General features: G+C 36.9%; 2 protein-coding genes and 1 long non-coding RNA gene across 3 annotated transcripts; 2 read left to right on the top strand and 1 right to left on the bottom strand.

Moving 5' to 3' along the window:
- Positions 1-1,913, bottom strand: LOC144430417 (uncharacterized). The gene is made up of 2 exons (XM_078118349.1): positions 1,802-1,913; positions 1-883 (listed from the first exon to the last, which is right to left on the bottom strand). Exons 1-2 carry the CDS (start codon positions 1,911-1,913, stop codon positions 159-161), a joined length of 837 nt encoding a protein of 278 aa, XP_077974475.1. The 3' UTR covers positions 1-158.
- A 1,232-nt stretch (positions 1,914-3,145) lies between these two features.
- Positions 3,146-4,413, top strand: LOC144430774 (uncharacterized). The gene is made up of 2 exons (XR_013479713.1): positions 3,146-3,395; positions 3,705-4,413. It is a non-coding gene; the product is annotated as an uncharacterized LOC144430774 (long non-coding RNA).
- Positions 4,414-9,205: 4,792 nt separating this feature from the next.
- LOC120332475 (uncharacterized) lies at positions 9,206-13,020 on the top strand. Its single transcript, XM_078118845.1, has 4 exons — positions 9,206-9,339; positions 9,835-10,028; positions 10,310-10,483; positions 11,637-13,020. The coding sequence occupies exons 1-4, from the start codon at positions 9,254-9,256 to the stop codon at positions 12,461-12,463; spliced, it is 1,281 nt and encodes a 426-aa protein (XP_077974971.1). The 5' UTR covers positions 9,206-9,253; the 3' UTR covers positions 12,464-13,020.
- Positions 13,021-21,186: the final 8,166 nt, after the last annotated feature.

Here is a 21,186-nt window from a genome sequence, read left to right as displayed (position 1 = left end):
GTGATGTATAGTATCTATCAGTATACACTTCATGTCCGACACCTAGATAATTCCTCATGAGATGCATCACAACCGCATATGTGGTGTTGGACTCATCACTAACTTTTCCTGTTGCGATCTTGATATGATGCCAAGGAAGACTTTTATTTCAGCCACTGTTACTGGTTTCCATTCACTGACATAACTTCGTGGGGTCGCACTATCTCCAATTCTTTGCTTCTCTTGTTCCGCATACAAGTTGGTTTGGGATGTGATGTTATCCCAAAAATCATTATCCAAAAATTGAAATAGAACCGATAATGGAGAGATTGGTCACCTTTCAGGTGATGCCGAGACTGACCTGTGAATGGAATAGGTTGTGGAGGATGTTCGGATTCATTTTCATCCCAAACTGAAGATCTTGGGGTAGATGGCAATGGACTTGAAACTGGATGGGTTGGCGTTGTGGCTGGTGATATTTGGATCGGTGAGGTTTGTTGATATTGAGGACTTCTAGACATCCTAGGACGACCACGGCGTATTTGGATCAGTGAGGTTTGTTGATATTGAGGACTTCTAGACATCCTAGGACGACCACGGCGCCATCTTCTCGAAGGGGGCCTTCCTACACGTGGTGTAGTCGTGGATGTTGAAGGAATGTCTGAAGAAGTCTGGATTGTGGGATAATTGAATTGCAGCTGTGGGCTCTGTTGCTGTTCCACATATGCATAGGATGCAGGCCGAATGGGTTGGAGTGTTGTAAACTGACTCAACTCTTCATCTGAGTCCGATGAAAATGGCTGAGCAAATAAATCCAATCCCAAATTTATTGCTGGTCCCATCGAGATTGGGGTGGTGTATACAGATGAAAAAGACGGCTGAACTGAAGGTGAACCTCTTGGCCCTAGAATATAAGTATAAGTTTATTTCAACTACGTAATCAGCAATAGATGATGAAATGATTGATAAAAAGAAAATAAATAAAACTTATTATAGAATTGAGGGAGCGAGCAAAACCTCAAGTAAGTTTTAAAGCAGAGGTGGGCACAGTTTTTAAACAAAGAGCCAAAAATTTCGTCTACTTAGGGCAGGGGTTCTCAACCTGGGGTTCGCGAACCCCCAGGGGTTCATGAGACGATTTCCAGGGGTACTTGGATGGCAGTCGAGTTTTTGCGTGTTTTTTTTCTTTTAACTAACAAAGGAAAACTAGGTAACCACAAGATGAAAATGCATGCCAATTGAAACTCAGCGTATTTTTTCCTTGATGTAGCGTTGTTGTGATTGTGACGCCACAATGTGAAATGCGCGGCTTTATTAGAATTGATTAGTTGGGTGGAGGATAAGGGGTTCGCTTTGATTGTTTTGTGATTTTGGGGGTTCGCATTGAATGTTTTGTGACTCAGGGGGTACTTAACAGAAAAATGGGTTGAGAACCCCTGACTTAGGGCCATAAAAATGTGACGTAAAAAGTTACATTTTATGAACGATATTTATAGTATTACAAAGCAAAGGTGGAAAGCAATAAGTTCTGGCCAAACTCGAATTAGTGGCAATCGTCAGCAAATTCCTTGAGTTATATTAGCTAAAACATCAAAATTTGATTTCAGATTGGTTGAGGCAGCAGCATTAGGCGGCAAGATTGAATTACCCAACGGGCCGAATTTGGCCCGCGGGCCGTACTTTGCCCGTGTCTGGTTTAAACATCAAGTTCTAACTCTTATTATAGTCTCAATTTTGAAAAATAGATAAAATTACTATATATATGCCATCCGGCTTTTAGGTTGGAATTGATTGATAAAAGAAGTATTATGTTTTCACTCACCCAGAAGGTCATCATAAATATAATGAGATTCCTCGTCTTCACTTGAAGTATCTTCCACGCTCTCACTCCCAATGTTAATTTCTGCTTCATATTTCTGAAACTCTTCCTCCATTTTAATACAACAGATTTGGTACAACAGATATATTTTTATGCGACTAACCTTGCTCAAAGCAGAAAGAAGTAAAAAGTATTGATTAGAGAAAATGCCCTCATCAGCAGGTCGTAAAGCGCTTGATGCCCGCAGTGTTCCCAATAAAACCCTGTCTAAAGAATTCGCAAAATAAATGAATCGAACTTGCGTGAATCAGATACACCAATCGTTAACTATATTATATTGACCAAAATTGAAGATTATAAAATTATTTTGTCCTCGAGATATGCGTTATTTCAATTTTTGTGATAACAATGGGAACACTAGTTTTTATAAGCCGATTCTACGTTCTTCTTTCTTTCCTGATTTTTTTCTATTTCTTTATTATCACAAAGAGAGCAGCGTTTATCTACCGCATTGCACAACACGTCGTAAGCGTATTTCTTCAACATTGCACAACACGAAGTAAACTACACCCAGCTGTGCGTTTTTCAAGATAATCAAAAAGTGTTCTATTTCTTTATTATCACAGAGAGAGCAGCGTTTATCTACCGCATTGCACAACACGTCGTAAACATATTTCTTCAACATTGCACAACACCAAGTAAACTACACTCAGCTGTGCGTTTTTCAAGATAATCACAAAGTGTTCCCCAATGGTATAATTTTGACGTAATCATTACGTCATACTCTCAAAATTAAATATGGTATTTTCTACAATATGCCACCATAACTAAAATGTAATAGTATCAGTCATTCACATCTAAATTATAATCACATTTGCCTTTAATCTGATAGTCATAGGTCGAGGGGAACACAAAAATCATGCCGACATCGCATGTTCACCCATGCCTGGGCCAAGTGTAACTGGAGGAATTGTCGGCAATTTCGTGTCGGTCAACTAAGCATACCACATTTATTCATATATCACCCCGTAGATAAATCACACATTCCGTAGATCTACAACTCGTAGATAAATCACACATTCCGCGAATGAAATAGGAATAATACAATCTTGGTATTCATATGAATACATTCCCGGCCGACGCGACAGACTTAAAATATATTCTTATGAATCCCGTCGGTCTGAAAGAGACACTTGTATATCCTTACCATAAATAGAAATATTAGTTGAGCACTAGCTCATAAGACGTTGTTAAATAGGTACGGAGCGGTAACTCCAAGGAAGGCTAGACCTAGAATAATACTGTGATATGTCACAAACAACAATATTTTCTGGCTTGCATGAAATGTTTATGATTAATTTAATGACTCTTCTTGACTATTCAGCAGACTTATACTACTATATAGGCCACAGCATATTTGGAAATAGAAATGAATGGCTGTTTCTGTAATGCACGATTGTGTGAAAGAGAAGAAATTATTCAATTTTACTACTGTCGGTTGGTCTAAATCTAAATTCATAGAGTCGACAAGAACCTGGGAAGCAATGATAAGTTATGCCGGAGTGGAAAGAAAGGTAACATTGGAAACGATTGAGAGGTGAGAAATCAAGTTGTAGACAAACAGTTGATGTTTTAAAATATAGTCTATACCGGTACTGCTATAGTCCATAATTATACTGTCATAGGACATTTCAGACTGTGATATATCAAAATTTAGTGTAGATATAGTCTAGTAATGGTATGCAAACACTGCTGGACTGTAGTGCATGCAATAAGCATACCTATATACGCTCATTTAGTACATCAGATAAAATGCATTACCGGTATGTATTCAAGGTATTAGTTAGTATTTAGGGGTATTTTTAAACTCATGCTGCTCCAAATATTATTTTCTTCCTCATTTTAGATACTGTACTACAAAAGAAAACGGCAATGTTCCACCAATCCGACCTAACGCAGGCTCTGATCCCTGCTGCTATCAGTGCTATAAAATGGATTAAACAAGAAGTCTTGAAGCTTAAAGGTATATGAGAATCATAATAGTTGCAAACAGCTTAGATGGGCTAGTCATATTAAAATACTTTAGCACTTTTCTGCAATTGGAACTGCCCATCAAATTCATGTTGGAGACTTCATTGAGATTTTCAATTCATTTTTTTCCCTCGACTATGAAGATCTTTTGAGGTTAACGAGGCATTAATAAATAAAGCTGAGGAATTTGAAGAGGATATGAAGAATGTAAATGATACCAGGGCACGTCTATTTAACACTGTCAAACATAAGGATTATACTCTCCACCCAACAATGATTCACTGAAGAAGCATGTGGCCCTCAAATCAGTTCTTGAGTTGGCAAACTGCAATTGTAAGAAAAATAGTCAAAATAATTTATGAAAGTGTGCCAAAATCAACTTAAATTGCACAGATTTTTGTTTTTGTATTGACTGCAAAAATCACAGTACACTTATAGAGGAAAAGTCGATTTTTGAGATAGTGGATTTCGAAAACAATTCAGAAGAAAGTGAATTATATATTACAGTTGATTTAATAAGTATCATTTATTTGTTGTTTTTTCGGACATTTGTTAGTGTCGTAGTCCTGTTTTTAGAAATATTATTGCCTTTGTTCAAATACATAACCACATAAACTAAAAAAGATTAATTGTAATATTTCTGTTCACTATGTTATGTACATATTGTACATTCATTCAATTTTCTTGACTTTTGCTGTAAATTTCTAAGTGAGAAATAACTGATTTATTTGTGTTTTCGTGCTCACGATGTTAATTTGCAACTTCATTGCTTAAAAATAAATACGTTTGATAGCTTCTATAAAATGGATGTAGATTTTTATGCTGTTCTCGTTGTAAACTGCTTGTGGTTATTACATAAAATTTATTCGCAAATGTGAATCAGCGTTGTTGGTGTCGCTGCTTTCGAGGTCACGCCCAACTCCTGTCACACAATTAAAGTATTTTTTGTTGTTGGTTACATGTATGCCATATTTTTCGTAACCTACCTAATAAATTATGATTGACTGAGGAAGTCCGATTTTGGTCAGGCAAAACATTACAGGAATACATTTGTGTTAGTGTGCTGTAGGGCTCTCGAATTGCATAATTCTTATGTATGTGTTGTAAACTTATGGTTATTGAATTTCCGGGAACCTCTTATATTCAATTTCGCACCAAGATTGTGGAACAAGCTGTAATGCGTTCATTATGTTCGTTTTCACACAAAACTGAAGAATTTATTTAGTTACCAGATGTGCGCTACGAAACTCATTTTCTGGGCGTTTTCATGGCTTCGTCTCACGGCCCATATCCGTGGTAAAGATCTACTAGTGTTTAATAACTTACTTATACATTTTTCAACAACGTCTTAGCATGACTTAACTAATAATAACTAAACAGGGCTATGGAAAGCCTGCCCAACTCAGCGCAAGGTCGAGCAGTAATGAACTAATATTCATCCGCTCGCTAACAGCTGGTTTAATTCAATTGTTACGTCATGCAGAAGTCATTGTTCCTTGCCGAAAATGTAGAGAATATAGGACAGATCGTAGCACATATTTCTTGTAGTAAAAGCGTCTTTTCCGTAAAACGTGCAACTTTTGGAAGTGGGAACAAGGCAATATTTGTTACTAAATTTTTAAGGAACATTTTAAAATCATTTTCAGGTAGTTACCTGATGTGCGCTACGAAACTCACTTTCTAGGCGTTTTTCAGGGCCTCGGCTCGCGGCCTATATGGGAGTACCCACCCTGGTGTAGAGAAAGGCCGATGAAATAGAAGAGTAAAAAATAGCTTATTTATATGTGGAGGCACGGCCCTTATGTTGATAGGGTTATCACATTTATCCCTGGTGAGAGGAAAGCCTCACAATGGCCTGATCGTATGCCATATTGCAGTCTCAAGTCTAGTTACTTGTTCCGTTTCGGTGTCAGAGTTATTTTATTTGTCACTTCGAATAAAGAAAACATTCAACAATAAAGTGTATGTAATAAATACAGTATCAAAATGACAGGTGATGTGAGGGACGGATTGTTCCGTCATCTAGTCTACAGCACCTTTTTAAAAATAGGAAAAATCGTGCTAAGCGTTAGGAATACGCTCGCCACCGCATCTCTGATTACCCTGCGTGGGTTCGCAGGTTCGAATCCCATGCGGGGTAGTTATGTGCGAGAGGATTGCTGGCCTCCTCGCCGTCGTAGGGTGGTTCACGTAACCGCTGGTCGGTTACGGCTTCCTCTACCATCAAGTCCATGCTTCCGAAAAACAAATAACTAAAACTAATTCCATACCCGACATGGACTGGTAACCGGACGAGAGGCCGTGGTTCGCCATATGTTTAAGCCGTCTTATCGGCTTTCCTCTCCCCCGGGATAAATATGTAAATCCTATCCTATTGTTACCAGATTTCAAGCTAAATAGGTATAGCGAAATTTGGCAGGACATTTGCCACGTTTGCGAGACGAACATTGTGACAAAACTAGGGGATTCTGGAACACATTTTGTGACATCATGAAGCGATAATGTTACGGAGCAATGAGGAAAAGCCTTCCGTGTCCGTTTGTACTTTGTATTTGTAATATACCGTAATTTGAAGCACCGCGGAGATGCCTAAGAAAGGCGATAAATATTATGAATTTCAACATGTGTTGCATGTGAGCAGTCGTTCAAGGCCCAGCATCAGAAGTCACATTAAATGTATATTGAGACATTATATGTGTTGACCTTTGAGTATACCTTTAAGACACGATCAAAGGAAAACGCTGTATGGCTCGCACGGGAATGCAACTGAAAATATGTACCTATTATGGCTCTCTTGACCAAATAGGTTCCCGACCTCCAAATAACGCCTCACGAAACAATTAGCGAATTTAGCAAAATACAATCACACGCATTATCAGAGACTTTTTCAGTCTTCCCCAAATTCCCTCTTGGTTGCGCTACTGATTGTATACGCCTGCTTTTTATTGGTTGGAAGCGCTTGAATACTCTACATTCTACATGAAATTTCCATATTTGTCCCCATAGGAGAGGAAAGTTGGGGATTAACCGCATGAACTATGATTTCTTTGACAGGTTGCGCCTAGATTAATTGGTTGCGCGGGGGCAGTGCGCCTCATAGATCGTAAAGTAACATACAGTACTTTTTGAGTTGTATTTTTTTTTTTTCAGAAAAAAATGATCGTTTACTTTTTTTCATATTTCGCCCATTGTGACAGAATAATATGCATTGTTATAATACAAAGTATTTATAAACAAGAAGTCCACCATGTTGACTTGACTTAGGCTAACAGGAAAGCAACTTAAGACGGGTTTTGGCTATCTGCTCACAATTTCTATTCAATCATAAGTGCAAAAGCCATCAAAATTATCTAGCCTCGTTTCAATTGTTTTTCCAAACAGACACATACATCGCATTAACATTTGCAAAATAAATTTGTTCAAAGCTAACTTTATCCTTTTTTTACAAGTGCGCTGGATTTTTTTTTTACTTGCGTAGTACACCGCGAGCAAAAAAAAATAATCGAGAACCACTACACTAAAGGTATCGGCTTATAAGTAGCATGATCGATTTTTAAGAAAAAATTTAATTAAAGTACCCTATGGTCCGTTAAATACGGGTAAACAAACAAACAGAATGGTGATTAGAAATAACAGATCCACTGGTGCATTTTCTTTGGTTTTGGCTAGTTTGGGTTTTGTCGGTCACGTTGGCAAAGTCTGATTGGGTAATTGTCCCTATTTTCAATTTTTTCGATCTTTTATAAGACCTAAAGCAGGGTGGTCCAAGATTGGCAGCTCCGCGGGCCACAAAATTACTTTTGCATTGTTCGCGGGCCACAATAGTGCCAAGAACTTCGCTCGTTTAACTTCGCTGGTTGCCTCAGCAAGCCATAACACTAGTCAATTCAGTGACATTAGTGATGCAATAAGATGTCAAAAGATTTCTTGGTTAATTTTTTGACGAAACAACACGAAATGGAACTTTTTGATTCCTCTCCGAATGCGACGCGGGCCACACACAATGAAGCGGCGGGCCATATGTGGCCCGTGAGCCTGTGTTTGGACCACCCTGACCTAAAGTGTTCAAATTGGTTGTTCTTATTTATCTCACAACATAGATAAAATTGCGTCGCTCCCGTAGTATGTGAACCAAGATGGTGGACACCTGAACTGAGCATAGTATGCGTACCAGGTTAGGGTTAGGCCATAATTTTATTCCAATTTTACTCATTTTAGTTCTATTTCGAGTTCGGGAACTAGCCGAGTGGCTCACGTATATGGTATTTGTACCTGAAATTATGGCCTAACCCTAACCTGGTACACATATACTACGTTCCGGTGCCCGCCATCTTGGTTCACATACTACGGGAGTACCAAAATTTCCAATCCATTCCTAACGTAAGAATAGGTAGCGTGAGAATATCGTTAACCGGTCTTGCATACTGACCGACCCTCAGACATAATAATCAACCAATTACTATTGAATTATTTTTCTGGTTGATTTAAAAGTATCATTAAATGTTGACTTCGTTTGTGATAGTAAAATCTCAGCGCTCACGAATTATGTGCACCAAGGTGTCGCACAACATTATAACCCTAACCTGTTTCACAGACTACGTTCAGGTTGTGCGCCATCTTGCTGCACATACTTCTGGAGCACCAAAATCTCTCTCTCTCGCGCGCGCTGAATGCATGTGAACGTAAAAATTGAGAAATGACAAGAGAGATAATTTGAGTTCTTACATTACAATGTTCAAATTGAAACATGATAGCCGACAAACGACCTAATAAGGCACGGCGTTGTGTCGCATCGTCTCGAACTCTTGGAATGCGCTCCCCATCGCACCATGAGTGGTTTGGAGGTTGCTGAACTCCCAGCAAGGTGGTTACGGCCTTCTCCACCATCAAGTCCGTGCATCTAAAACAAACAAGTGCTAACTAACTAATTCGGCCGACATGGACTGGTAACCGGACGACAGGCCATGGCTTGCCACATGCTATCCTATTTTTATTACGTAATACTCGATTTATTCCAGTCGCATAGAAATCTTATATAGAGTTCTCATTTCTTTATAAATTACCAGAATCGTTAAATCCTTCAGTCCAGAAGAAAATATGAAGTATACTATCAGGAATATGCAAAATATTGCAGAGTGCCGACATAATTAATTTGGTCTCGGTTGAGCGAAGATTGCACAATATTTGTTTTTGTGTATTGTTTGCTCACTTAAAGTCCTAACACAAAAGCGATTAACAAGTTTACACACCGGGCGTTCTAACATACATTACTTTTAATTATACCAACGTGTGCAAAGCGTCAAGACGTAGCAGGGACTCGTACGTTAGTTACAGCCTCGTCCTGTATTATAGAAGTCGAACAGTTTTAGTACACTTTGGATTTACAAAGCTGAAACATCCAGGGAGTTCCTGTGAGCAGACGACATGGCAGAAGGTGGACAGCAAAACCAACAGCAAACTGTATATCATATTAATATTTATAACGCGCAGAACCAGAGGGAAATTGTACAGTAAGTTGGTTACTTTATTTAGTAGAACCTAAGACTGACCTACAATCTAGACTGCTTAAAGGATTCAAGTGAAATAATGTATATGGACGTCCGGTCGCGATTGGAGTATTTTTGGAGTAGGGGGTGAAGTAGGTTGATGTCTCTCTTGTGTCAGCTTAGAATTTACCAATAAAAACGCATTTGAGATTTCGAATACATGATTTGAATGTATTTTAGCTAACAATTCATTGTCGAAACATAATATTCAAATCCTGATACATGTAAAAAATGTTACGAATTTTTTTCGCATATTTTAGGTGGTGATTGGCGACATCTGATTGAGAAAGATATATCTATAAATGTAGATACAATGAGGATTTATAAATAGTATCTTAGTTTATCAAAAAGACTAAATGTCAGAGACCGATACTTGAAGCCGAACTTGACGGTTAAAATATATCAAATGTACGGTAGCCAGTTTGAAATATCTTATCTATGTCTCCGTATTTTATTCAGAACAAGGACAACTGAGATTGCTGCAGGGGAGATTGGACAGATAATTATCCCACAGACAGCTGAACAACAGAATGTCGGACAACAACAGGCAGCTGACAACGTTCAACCAGATAATATCGCTGAAGATGTCGAAGCCTTAAATTTGTCACCAAAAAATATCGAGGCTTCTAAGACTGGAGCAATTAAAAAGAAAGGTCAGTTATGTTGTGTGTTGCATGATGGCGATTCTGTAACTTTTTTTAAAAAACAAACTTGGACAAAAATACAATATTGCTTGATTTACCTTTCAGTTGATATTTAAATAAATGTTCTCAAATTTTAACTTGTGTTTCAAAACTGCTCTTTTATACTCGCTATCTATCCTTACAAGTATTAACAGTATGCTTTCTGTATTTATTGATTTTATTTATTTATTTTAAGTTCTCTGTTATCGTCCAGCAATGTTCATTTTATTCGAAATATACTAATTTCACAGGCGATCTCAAAGTGCGGAATCTTCAAACGAAGACAGATAGAGAACCAACTCAATCTAACCATCCGCCACCTCGTACTCAAAATCTCAACCCTCAACCAAAACAAACTGCAGCCGTTCCAGGTTATACGACTGCACAGAGTGTAATTAATTCTCCGAAGATTTTGATGCTACAAAGTAAGTAAACTATTTTTCCTTAGAAGTTGGAATGAATGGAAGTTGGAGTCAAATATTTTCCTCAGCATAATATTTTTGTCAGCCCTAAGGTTGAGGTATCTGAAGTTTTGTCATCACTGTTAAAGTTAGAGTCGACAATTTTGAATCCGAATCCGCTACTGATACGCAAAGAGATGTTATTGTATATGGTACGGATTATGTTTGGTTCACAGTTACTCGATGGACATTGGGCTTGAACTCGAGAGCTTAATCTGTGACGCCAATATTGCTGAGTCTTGCCCGGTGGCCACGGCATAAATCACTAGGCCAGGGTAGTCCAAACCCAGGCCCGCGGGCCACATATGTTCCTCCGCTTCATTATCTGTGTCCGCGTCGTATTTGCAACAAGGTAAACAAAAAATTGCATTTGGAGTTGTTTCGTCATAAAAATACCAAGAAAAATCTTTTCACATATTGTTACATCACTAATGTCACTGGATTGACTAGTGTCATGGCTAGCTGAGGCAACTAGCGAAGTTGAATAATGTGCTTGGCAGTCTAAATTGTTAACTGGCTCTCTAGTTTTTGTGGGGAATATATGCTCACAAAATAGGCTTCATAGAAAACTAAACAACGGATAAGGAATCCATTACCCTATAGGTTGGTTATGCCTGTTAACTAATATTATTGTAATGGCTAAACAATATAATTCCTGTCGGGTGTTATTTGCAACCAGCCTAAACAGTATTACAAAATTCGGTAATCAATCAATCTGCAGTTATTTGTAAGTTATTTTGTATACATGAGTTTGAGCTGACTGATTTAAACAGACAATCTAACAAGGCCTTTACTCCTTATGGAACTATATCCGTTATGAGTTTGAAATCTTACATCGAATGTAGATATAGTAAGATTTTCGCACGTTTTAGTGAGTTTTACCTCGATAAATTACATATAGTGGTCAATGTGTTTGGATTATAAAAGTGTTTGTTTTATATTGCACTATTGTGGCCCGCGATAAATACAAAAATAATAGTGTGACCCGCGAGGCCGACAACCCTGGACCATCCTGCACTTGGTCATTATGTTCGAATGCATTGAAATATCTCGTATAATGTGCTTTATAGTTTATGCGATACGTGATTATATTCGAAGTATACTTTTTATTTTTCAGAAAAATCTTCCGAATTATTCGACAAGTCTAAATATAAAGAAGCAGTCTCGATCTTCGAAGAACTGGCAACCCTACAAAACCATCAGGATTTCTATACAATACTTATGATGGTCGAGTGTTTTATACAACTTGGCAGAGAGAAGAAAGCGGAAAAATGTATCGGGAACCTACAAAATATCTTGATGACGTCATCAGTGACCAGTGCCGGTGACGTCAAAGACCTTGCGATCGATTTGATTTCGAATTCCGCTTACATTCGCGCTATAATATTGCTTCGAATAGCAAGTGATATCTACAAGGCTCGCACAAGATCACCCGATGATGTAATGAATTGGATTAAACTTTGTGTCGATAAGATAGATGATGCTACAAGGCCATTGATAGAAGCCGATGATCGATCTAAAATTATAGGAGTGGATTACGGCATAGAATACATGACAGAAATGCTGGATGATATTCGTGCAATAGAAAACGCTGATCTAGTGAATAAAGCACAACAAGAGGCTTGGTGCTGTGAATACATTGGATATAACTATAACCTGGCAGGTGAATATGAGAAAAGTATAAAAATATTCAAGAATGGACTGGAGGTTTTGGAGAAACAGTTCGGGTCAAACGCTTCAAAATATCAAATCTACGGTGTATTGCTGCATAATATTGGTGCAGGGTATTATAATCTGAAGAAATATGCAGAAGCAGAACCCTATTATATTAAAGCCATTGATGCTCGTGAAAAGGCTTCAGATTATGAGAATGAAGCTGAGAGAAAGAAATGGATTGAATCGTCAAAAACTGATCTAAAAGACACTCGAGCAAAATTGACCTGATATCCGCATCGCGTATTCACGGCAAATCGTAATTTACTGAAATTATCTCAAACTATAATAAAATATTTAAACTTTTAATTTACATTTGTTATGTAATTTAATACTGTAAAAAATGGTCAGTAGCAGTGGCGTAACCAGGGGGTTGTTTTGTGGGTCGACCCCCCCCCCCCCTTTAAATGTAAAAAAATAAAATCTTTTTTTGTATCATAAATATCCATTTTCCGTAGCTCAAAATGCTTTTTAGACCCGCTAGCTGTTTCGATCTAACCTGACAAATAAAATTTCCAGAACCCCTCCCCCCCCCCTTTGAAAATTTCTGCCTACGCCCCTGGGTCCAGTATACCAGTTATATTACACTCAATTCACTAAAATTATCTTAAAAAATGAATATTTTTTAAATATTTAAACTTTTCATTCACATTCAACCAATGCTGTGTTATTCAATACTGTTAAAAAAATCAGCAGTTTTACTTGCATAGACTGGTCATATCCATTCTCTATAATTTTAACTTTATTATTTCAGTCGCATGTTTTATGAACAACTGATCAAGCATGGTTCATAGGGAAATCGATATTCCAATCGATAAGTATAATTATCTATGAATCATACTTGGCCAAGCTTTGCATTCAGCTTATATAACAAGTTGTCGCAATTACTTGTAGATTTTGGTTGATTTGTTGGATCTTTTCAAAATTTAAGTTTCACTTTTTTTACGAAGTCGCGCAGAAACTTTTATTTGGGCAGTCTGTGTAGAATGTCATAAACTATCAAAAATATTGTAAAATTGTCTTGCATTGCAGCGTTATACTTCTCACAATAATTAACAGATGGACTGATTTACTTTTCTGCTGTGCATTTGACAAGCATTAACTGAGCAAAGTTACCATACATGCTGAGTTATTGTAGAATACTATTAATAAGTAGGAAATGCTTTCGTATGGTTACTTTCCAATTTATTGTAATGCTCTTTTATGGATAATTTGTCAGAGGCTGTTGAAAATATAGTAAAATTATCTTGCATTGGCACGAGTTATGTCTTGAAATAACTTGTGGATTGCCACTAACTCGAGAGTGGCCAGATACGGTTTATTTACGTTTATGAATCAGTATATTTCTCGTGTACTCAGTGAAACGAACTTTATTTTGTGAAAATTGTGTTGTATATATTATTATGTTGTTTTATTTTTTCATGATCAATTTTCATTCGCTGAATTGGAGTTTAACTCAAATTTCAATTGTTTTGACATTTTTTTATCGAATGAAGGAGAAATATCATTATATGTTCATATTTATATAACTCAAATAGAATTTCATTCTATTTCTTGAAGCTCAATTATTATGTTGTTTTGTTGATTCATTTTGAAAATTTTGCTCAACTCATATTTTTGTCATTTTCAACATAATACCCATTACATAAAATCCATAGAAGTGTGTAGAATGTAGAGAAGACTTATTTCAATTCCACCGAATGTATTAATTTGGGTTTAGATGATCTCTTATCTTTTTCTCAATTATTTTGTTGTTTTTTCCACAGTATGATTTAAACTATTGAGTGATCTGTATATCTAACGGTTCGCAAATTTTATTTAAAATGCTTGAATTCAACCAGAATTTTTTTGTGGCGTTCTTATACCTTTACTTCTAACAAAATGCCAGTGATAAGTGGATGAGCTGAATTTTTTTTAAAAAGGGGAATTTTCCCAATTTAACATTTACAATCAGTGAACGCTGATTTCACTCATCGGGGCTCATTGTTCTTATTTGATGCTGCGAATCAGGTGATGTTTGCAGGATGTTTTATTGTCAAATATCAACGCTGTACTATGTATAATATGCATGGAAAATCTAATAATCGTCAAAACAGCGGGTTTGCTATAATTCAGCGAAGCGTCGCGGGCCGGATTATATTACTCCGTGGGCCGTAGGTTGCCGACCCCTGGCTTGAGCATTTAGCTTCCAATATTTCAGTTTTGATTTTTGAAGCGAAATTTTTTTAAAAACTGTAAATTATTCCTCATTACTTTGAATTCCAATAATTTATATATTGTTTCTTATTCACCATTACATGTAAATCTAGTGATTTTACTGATTTTTTTATCAGTCAGATTCAACTAAAGCAGGAGTGTGCAACAGGCGGCCCGCCGGCCTTACGTGCTTACTGTTGAAATTTCAAACTCAGTAAATTTTCAACAGGATATTCTCAAACATCGAATTTCGGCAAAATATTTATGACTAAGAAGAGATCCACTATTTAGCAAACTATAATTAATCCAAGCAAAATTGGAAGTGTTTGTTAGAGATGGTTATTGTATGATTCGTGTTTATGTCACCCAGCCCAAGTTTGTCAGCGTTTATACTTTCACCCCAGCACAAACCTCTTTATATAAGAGTTTGGTTTATATAAGAGTTTATATAAGCCGTTTGGTTAGTAGTTTTCTCTTTTTTGGATTGCTAGTTTTCTATCTAGTTTCCAATATTTTAGTATTGATTTTTGGATTGATTGATTGCTAGTTTTTTATTGAGTTTAAAATATTTCAGTTTTGATTAAATTTTCCGTAAAAAATGTAAATTACTCCCGACTAGTTTGAATCTCAATATTTTATATATTGAAATTGATTGATCATTTTAGTCACTATTACATGTAAATGTCAGTAATTTTATTGTATTTTAACAGTGTGATCCAACTAAAGCAGGGGTGTGCAACAGGCGGCTCGTGGGTCAAAAGCCGGCCCGTCAAGCCATTTAGTGTGGCCCTTGTAAGCACTCAGATTCCCCCATCAAATATTAAATGATACCCAAACAATTCATGTTGAAGAGAGAGTTCACATTAGTAAAAATACATATTGTTTTATTGTTCATGTCGCTGCGTTAAATCTATCGCCGTTTCGCCCGGTGCATTTATTACTGTCATTTTAATTTCTTCATCCGTTTTATCGTTTAATTCGTTACGAAATTTCAATTCGTTGTGTATATGGTCAAACTAATTTTTGTGTCTCAGCTATGTCTGAAGGTTGCTATATGACCCACCAACAAAAAACGTTGCACACCCCTGAACTGAAGCGTGATGTTTTATATATATATATCGATTTAGAACTTTCTTTTGCAATTATCTGGAACGAATAAATTATAATCAAGTATGGCATTATATAATATCCAGGGATTAGCTGTACTAAGTGAACAGTGAGTCTCATTGATACATATCGCTTACGTATCAGATACGTATTATCTGTAGATTCTATAGCACAAGCCCGTTTAGTAGGAGAGTATAAGTTCCTAAATACAAAATGGCGTTGATTGTCTTTTGAATCATCGCGCAAGGAAGAAATGTTGAAGTTGACAATATCGCGTATCGATATCGATAATATAATGCTTAATATTTACAACGCTCGGTCAGCAGGGGACAAATAACTTTGAGACTGGTTGGGGTTAAAACAAAATGGCGTGGATTGACTTACCGCTGGTAATAAAGGCTGTAGGTAAAAAGAATAAAAAACGCACCTAGACTGAACAAAACGTGTCAAACAACGCTATGTTGCTATGGATTTTAACGCACCAAATATATATTAAAATTGACAAACGTCGGTGAACAAGAAAACAATTGTAGTTTGTTCATCGATATATGTTACCGTTTTCATACTTTACTCATGCTATGTAGTCGTGATGAGCACTGAGTTTGGGATCATCCAAGAACGACAACGACTTGGGATCATCCAAGAAATATCTGTATCACACATCTGAGATCCATCCATTTTTTGCTCTATATCGCCACCTCCCGGAACACTGGCATGAGATATTTCAAACCTCATTTTAAAATACTAGTTTGGTTTTGTATATGGGGTATATTGTATTTGTAATGCCCGATATTGTACCGGTATTCTATGTATAAGGGATGCTACACTGTTGCATACAGGGTAAAATCCTCCACGTCTATTCGCGCGAAATTATATTTTATGCAAGTCTTTCTTTCCGCGTAAGACCCTGATGCGCATCTGAAACAAAATGGCGTCGTTTGTGGTCAGCATCTTACCAAACAAAACAAGAGAGCGATGCTTAAATATATCGACAAGGCGTAACATAGTTACGCAATCTCTTACAGCAGCGTACCGGTACCGCAGCGTTCAATACTTCGCTGGACCACAAGATCGCTAACGTGAGGGCGGAACCGCCTAAATAAGGATAAGATATGGATAAATCCCCGTAATATTTTGAAAAAAAAAAAATCGAAACGAAACGAAACACACGTTTGTCACAAACAGTAAAACATGTCACCAATATTACCCATCGCATTTAATGTATATGAAATGGACAATGGCACATATTTTTCAGAATTAAAACTCAAAATGGAAGCACTGGTGGCTAATTTGATAGCATGAACCGATAATGATAATTCCACGAAGGTTTCTGCCTAATGACAATGGCACCAGAATAATACGAATTACGTCATTGTTATAGATGCGGCTCACAAGCAGCATAGCATATGGGGCCTCTCAACGTATCACTGCTCATTACTTATCGATCTTAAGATCGGTAAGTATGTTGATAGGTATTTGTCTATTTGTCTGTTAGATGCACGTGATATCTCACGTAAGCGAGGTCGAATCTGCTCCAAATTTTGCATGTGCATTCATCATAGCTCGGATCAGAGGTCTATTGATTTTCGATGAATTATGTCGTATAATTAGCGAGTTAATAATTAATTAGTGATGGGACACACGGTGTCACTATGGAGTAAGAGCGTCGTTTTGGGGGATCCCCTAACCTCCGATCGATAAGTCTTCGTTCTCCGACCGATATTCTCGTTTTCTACTTTATTCGACGCCACAGATCCTTGTGATCCGGTACACTGTAAAAAATATTTTATAATCTGAATTTCGAATACATTCTAAATTCCAGGAACATAGGAAATGGGCTTTCATGATATTATCATTGAGTGGAATTAGTTATTTTTTGCTCTAGGGAAATGGACTTAAATAAACATTACAGTAGTTATGAATTGTGGTGTATCTTAACAAGCACAGAAAAAAGAACAACTAGGCGCCCAGAGAAATGTTTCAAATTATACAGTAAAATTAAACATTAACTCGGATTTTTGACACGGCTAATTTTCGTTCTTCTTCGGGCTCACGAATGGAATGGCCTAGGGCAGGGGTGGGCAACCCCTGGCACGCGTGCCAAACTTGGCACACGAGCTCATTTATTCTGCACGAGATCATCAAAAACGAGATCATTCTCCTTCAGATAAAAAGTTTCAACAATTATCTGATGAAACTCGGTGTTCGTTTATTCATTATCGTTTGTTAACAATCCGTTTTTTTAACCCTTTTTGTCCTTCATGACATATAGCTACAAACAAATATATTATGACGCAACAAATGAGTGAGCTCTCGAGAAATTTTGTCTAGAAGAGCGCAGCATTCATTTGACTACATTCTTACATAATATAGTTCGTCTGCGTCACCATTTTTCTTCATTTCTGCCTCATTTATGAAGTTCAACAGCTCATGTATGTTCGAGTTACTTGCTAACTCACTGTTATAAATTGATTTCGAAAGTAATATAAGCGATTAGGAAAATGAATACAAGAGAGTGCAGAGTGCAGAAAACGAAGTATTGCGTGATTGGGATGTCATTCCGGAAAATTCATCGTGCCCTAAAAACTTTGCAATTGCATTACTCTCCATGTTTTCATTTACATATGCTTGTATATCTCTGACTTCAGTTATGAACTTTGAAGTCTCGTAACATGAGTAGCCTGAAAGATGAAACCAGCAGTTCATGCATTTCTTTGAAAGTTACAAAATATAAACCCAATATAAAATCGCTATCAGCGGTAATTCAACAGCAGAAGTCTCACTGATATAAAACAAGAAAAGCTTATATATCGAGTCTATTTGTCGGATATTTTCCTGAATAGTGAAGTCTGTACATGTTTGAAAGGTTTATTATTGTGTATTTTTGTTTAAAAGTAGCAACGAATTGTTTTTAATTTTGGTCGGCACGCGGAAATTTTTTTTCGTCAAATTTAGCCGATTTTGGCACGCGAGCCGAAAAAGGTTTCCCGCCCCTGGCCTATGACATGATCTTCGTCCGGCGTGTTTTCCAGTGACCTTATTTGCCATACGGATATGCCAGGGGTGGGCAATTACTTTCCTGAGTGGGCCGGATGCGGATAACAGACTTGGTTACTGGGCCGGATGATCAAAATTCAGTATGATCAGAAACGGTTATTTGCAAATACCTAGAGTCCTAGACACAATGATCAATGGGCCGTTATTACAGGGGCTGGCAAATTATGGCAGCAGCGCAAAGAAAGTTGATAGAAAAAAAAGCTTAACAGCTGGGCTAATGGGCTAGGATAACGTTAAAAATAAAGATAGTACAATGTAACAATTGCGGTCATGATGACCGTATTTGATAAATAGATTATTCAAATCAAAGAGAATAAATGATGCGCATTCCTATCGTTTACGAACAAAATTACTGTAACTTGGGATTTAGAAGGTAAGTATTATTTGATTGATTTTATTTTGTCGTCGTGATTACCCATTTGTTGAAATTGCCGACTTTTTCACCGTTGATGGTTTTTCTGTTGCGCAAAATATTCAGTTCAAGACTATTACGAGAATTAAAAATGTCTTGCCATATCAATTTAAGATATAATATAATTAATTTAATTATATATTAAGAAAAGGTGCGATCTTGGTCATTTGATTAATTTGAGCCACTTGAGATTATTTTTTTTAAGAAATCACCATTTGCAAAATTCCAAGGTCGGTCATAAAATCCCACGAGTACAATTCATTACGATAAAGTAAAAGCATTGCAACTTTGAAATAATGCGGCGATATGGCGCAGCACAAACACATATTTGGGAACCGCTGGGATTTGCTATAGTATCCGATTTGATGAAAAATACCGAAATTTTTGGGATTTACCAGGTCAAAAATAGAGTTTTGAAAACAAAATTTATGAAGTTCTGCATTATGTTTTGTGATATATATTTATATCTTATGACTCCGTTCCTTTCTTACAATAATCACTTCCTCATTTTGAGTCGCTAATTGGATTTACGGATTAAATTTTTAGTTTGTATTTAGTCTCTCGTTTCAGATGACCACACAATAAGGAGTTTTGCACACTTCACGCACAGTTCCAAGGAAATACTTTTTTCGACGTCCTCATAATACAGGGATAATTCCCTGTAATATAGTTTACCGATATATTACTGATGTTCACGTCTTAAATACCCATGACATGCTGAAGTAACTATCAGCGATTTCAACTCAATCCCCCTCCTCCCCTGTACCAGACAAAAGTAAACAAAATGTACTGAGATATCCACGAACACGCGCGTAGCAAAATGCAGACCAAAATGCTGATATGTCAGGAGCTGGCGTTTTGAATTATTGTACATAAATTATTCAGATGGTTTTATGTTTATATTCAGGGCTGATAGTACGTGTGGAATTACAATATTTACAATTGCGGACGATTTGTTGTTTTTCCGATCTCTTCAACGATAATTTTTATGCATAAAAACTATAGCCTAATTCAAGTGGGCCGGATAAAACACTAAAGTAGGCCGGATCCGGCCCGCGGACCGTAATTTGCCCACCCCTGGAATATGCCCATCAGTATTCCCAACCCAAGTCGCCTGACTTGTTAGAGATATATTAACATCTTAAGATAAAACAGACAATAGCTATTGAAGAACATTCTGAGACTGATCTAGGTTGGTAAAGTATGTTTACCTCGTATTTAATATGGGACCAGGATCGCCTACTTTGGGGTAAACATGTTTCGTTTATAATTCAACTCAACACACCGTAAATAGCTTAGTCGCGCATTGTCCTTCTGTAGACTAAGAGAGAAAACGAGTTTCTGGGGAATAACGAACCTTTGTTACATTATAGTTTAGGAAGGTATTGTCGGGTATCGGGTATTGTGATTTAACAAAAGTCTGCTCTGAATAAAAGTGAAATTTGATCTTATTGTTCCAAATTTTACGGGATTCGTCCCGTTCGACCCCACAGACGGTTGGTATGTTAACCTGTTGCGGCCACTCAAGGATAGTCGTGGCGAAGTTGGGCATTCAAAATCGTCAGATCGGAATATAGAGTTAATAAGTAAACTAAGTTGCCGATTTCAAAACAGCAGAAAGGCATTTAGTACGAGATACCATCGTTGACATCAGCCGCTGTTCGCGCATCGGGAGATTATTTTTCAAGTGTTTTTGTTGAGATATAGGTATTTTTTTATTTATAGAAATTTATAGAAATTTTATATCCATTATCAACCGAACACTAAGTATGCGATAGGAGATGGAGCATAGTAATTTATTGGAATAGGAAGCAATTTTTTCGAGCAAATTATTTGCCGTCGCAATTACAGGGCAGATTTGAAAAATGTATGAATATATTCTGGGATATATATACAATGAGACTTGGTGAATGTTCGCGAATCTAACGTAAAGGAATGCCTCAGTTAAAATGTTCGATAATTTTTTTGATTTATAATATCAGTTTATTCAATAGAATAATAAAAATATCAGAACAAAAGCTGGCAGGATTTCAGATGAGACATGTATCCTAAGTAGTTCAAGTAGGGTCGTGACTTGGGGTAGCCGCTCTAGGCAACATTTTGAATTTTACTTTAGTTAAGTAAATTTTTACTTTTTATGTTTTTTCAGAAAATCAGTTTTTGCACTACAGAAATAATTTCT

This window comes from Styela clava, chromosome 12 (assembly GCF_964204865.1).
Source record: "Styela clava chromosome 12, kaStyClav1.hap1.2, whole genome shotgun sequence".
NCBI lineage: Eukaryota > Metazoa > Chordata > Ascidiacea > Stolidobranchia > Styelidae > Styela > Styela clava.
The sequence above is the reverse complement of the archived record's forward strand: the minus strand, read 5'-3'. Positions and strand labels throughout refer to the sequence as shown.

Bases quoted from the DNA above. Each gene is read 5' to 3' on its own strand.
- LOC120332475 (XM_078118845.1), top strand. From the start codon at position 9,254: ATGGCAGAAGGTGGACAGCAAAACCAACAGCAAACTGTATATCATATT. The intron at 9,340-9,834 runs GTAAGTTGGTTA...TATTTTATTCAG, and splicing joins AACCAGAGGGAAATTGTACA to AACAAGGACAACTGAGATTG. The intron at 10,029-10,309 runs GTCAGTTATGTT...CTAATTTCACAG, and splicing joins TGGAGCAATTAAAAAGAAAG to GCGATCTCAAAGTGCGGAAT.
- LOC144430417 (XM_078118349.1), bottom strand. From the start codon at position 1,913: ATGGAGGAAGAGTTTCAGAAATATGAAGCAGAAATTAACATTGGGAGT. The intron at 884-1,801 runs GTGAGTGAAAAC...CTTATATTCTAG, and splicing joins TATTTATGATGACCTTCTGG to GGCCAAGAGGTTCACCTTCA.